At 37.9% G+C, this 2,987-nt stretch overlaps 1 protein-coding gene across 1 annotated transcript in view; it reads left to right on the plus strand.

The window, feature by feature from the left end:
* LOC107564010 (protein NLRC3-like) overlaps positions 1–381 on the plus strand; it is a 1,975-nt gene extending 1,594 nt beyond the window's left edge. Inside the window, exon 4 of the mRNA XM_016248999.1 lies at positions 358–381. Within this exon, the coding sequence (XP_016104485.1) occupies positions 358–381 (24 nt within the window). The remainder of the gene's footprint in view (positions 1–357) is intronic.
* Positions 382–2,987: the final 2,606 nt, after the last annotated feature.

Below are 2,987 nucleotides of genomic sequence, written 5' to 3' on the forward strand. Positions count from 1 at the left end.
TTTTTTGGGCCTTGAAGATGCTGCCCTGACATTTGTGCTTATTTATGTTACTTATAACTTTTTAATGGATACATCGGTAACACTTTATAATATGTACACAGTAATAATAAATTTACAAATTTGCAAACTATTAGTTTTGTTTGATTGTTGTGGCTCTTGCAAAGAAAAGGTGCTGCAAAAAAAAAAAGCGGTAACACTTTCTATGAAGCCCGTATTTATAATACATTATAAGGGTATTCGTAAGGCATTATAATGAATGAATAATGCATTATAAAAAACCGTATAATATGTTGTATCATCTCATAAATAATCATAAGAACAGTTTTAATGTATTATAATACTTATTTGTGGTTATAGCTTTTAAGTGTCACGGCGCGGTAAAGGAACACACCGTGTAAACAGGGGTCTGGGTCCAAATGCAGGCTTTTATTAACTGCAGGGGAAAACAAAGTAAAAACCAAAACAGAAAACAAACAGAGCTAAGACTCTGAGACACAGGCTTGAGACAAGGAAGGGAATCTGATGCAATACGGCCACGTAGAGCTTGCATCAATCCACACATCATAGCTCGTACAACAACTACAAACAATTAATAATCTGCCCAGAGAGGCGTGGGGAAGGCGTATAAATAGCCCTCAGGATGGGCAACAGCTGTGCATGAGTGAGTGTGTGCACAGGTGTGTGGAGTCAAGGTAACGGAGTCCGGGAGGATGGGAAGTGGCGACCTTTGGTGGTGAGAGGGAGAACACCAGACGCCAGACCCTGACATTAAGAGTATGATGATTTATAACACACAATAAACATGTTGCATCCATTTAAGTTACAATGAATTATATTTCCCATATTTATAATGTATTATAAGTCTCATATCTTGCCATTGTTTAAGATCTGCACAATAATTTAGTACATCTTATTTGTGTTTTTACTGTAAAATGACAAATGCAAAGTCTTCATGAATACATCCAAAAGGCTTTATAATGTGGTCTTATTATTTATAAGTGGTCTTTGTAAGCTTTAAGTAAAGGGTAACACTTTAGAACAGGGAACACTTATTCACTATTAACTACGACTTTCCCCTCAATAAATTCCTAATTTGCTGCTTATTAATAGTTAGTAAGGTAGTTGTTAAGTTTAGGTATTGGGTAGGATTAGGGATGTAGAATAAGGCATTAATATGTGCTTAATTAGTACTAATAAATGGCTAATATTCTAGTAATGTGCATGCTAATAAGCAACTAGTTACCAGTTACCAAGTAAAGTAACTTCACTTTACTTAAAGCAGACAAAGACCACTTATAAATAATAATCATAATAATAAATTTTTTTCCTCAAACATCCATAAAAGCAGATATTAGATCAGATGAATGTGTACATATTGTCACGATTATAACCAAACTGCAACAAAATAAGGGCGCGAAGACGTGAAACCTGTGTCCACTTTGATCCTCCGTCACCCTCGCATCCCGGCAGCTCATCAGAAGTCTCAAGAGGAACCAACAAACAATAACGTGCGACATGTTTGTTTGGCTCAGTCCCTTATAAAGTGCCATAATCCAGTTCAGTAGCAAACCACGCACATCAGCAAATCACCTGCAACTCTGAAACAAACACACACAACTAGTCACAGAAACGTGACAACATTTGCTTTGAACTATTTTTATTGTAATATCAGCATAGTTATTTTGATGGTACCCTTTAGACAACTGTTGATAAGTAACTTTGCAACTTGCAGTCATTAGAGTATTAGTAGTATGTCTGATAAATATCTGCTAACACTTTATTTTGATGGTTCCCCAACAGACATTCAACTGACTATAAGCAACTTTGCAAGTACGTCAACTTATTCTACCAACCCTAACTTTAACCTAAGCCTACTAATACTCTAAATGAGAGTTAGTTGGCATGTAGTTGCAAAGTTGCTTTTAGTCAACAGACTAAAGGGGACCATCAAAATCAAATGTAATGTAATATAAAAAGAAAAAATATTACATTATTTGTATTTAAAAGTATTACAACTGAGCTTAAACTAGCTCACAGCAAAATTAACATTAACCTCTCACAGGAAACATACAAAAACACTGAACCACTCCTAACCTCTCACAAGATGTAGTAAGATACTGTGCACATCTTAAATAAATAATGTCATGATATGAGATAATACATTATAAATTAAGTGGATTTAATATGGAATTAATTGTGAGTTATAAATAATCATACTCTTAAACAGTGTTTCTCAACCCTGGTCCTGGGCGCCCCCCAAGCACTGCACATTTTGCGTGTCTCCCTAATCAAACACACCTGATTCAACTCATTAGCTCATTAAAAGAAACTCCAGGACCTGAAATGGGTGTCAGATAATGCCGAGTTCACACTGCACGATTTTAGCCTGATTTTTCACTCGCCGCTAGGTTTTTACGAAATCGCCGACAAATTCGCAAGTGACAATCACACAGTGTGAATGATCAAAGACGCGATCTGAGGGAATCGCTGACACGTTGCCGATGCCCTGTGAAATATTTGACATGCTAAATATCTGGAGCTGTTGGCGATTCACAATCACGCTGTGTGAAATGAGTTCTGACTGAAAACTACATCGGCGATGACCTACAGCCAATGAGAGACCAAGATACAGGGCAGCGGGAAGTTCGGGGAGGAGTTATATGAAATGTAGTTTGCGGACCAGTGTTGCCAAATCCGCGATTGCCGCCGGTTGTTTTTTATGTCAGCAGGTTGAAGTGACCCCAATAACGTGATATTTAGGCCCTGGAATGTGAATTGTACCAGGAGAACCCCGCCAAAAAAATTGGTATTTTACCCCCGAATGCGATTTTTACTGGGGGACCCCCTCGAAAGCAATTGGGCTAATTTCAGGCTAGTTTTGAGTAGTAATTGGGCGGGTTTTGAAGCGAAAACCTGGCAACCCTGCACCCGACAGAGCTGTCGGCGATTCTTCCTATTGTGAAGTCATGCAGTGTGTAACCTCCTGT

Source organism: Sinocyclocheilus grahami, unplaced genomic scaffold (assembly GCF_001515645.1).
Source record: "Sinocyclocheilus grahami isolate Dianchi unplaced genomic scaffold, SAMN03320097.WGS_v1.1 scaffold901.1, whole genome shotgun sequence".
In the NCBI taxonomy this organism is placed as follows: Eukaryota; Metazoa; Chordata; class Actinopteri; order Cypriniformes; family Cyprinidae; genus Sinocyclocheilus; species Sinocyclocheilus grahami.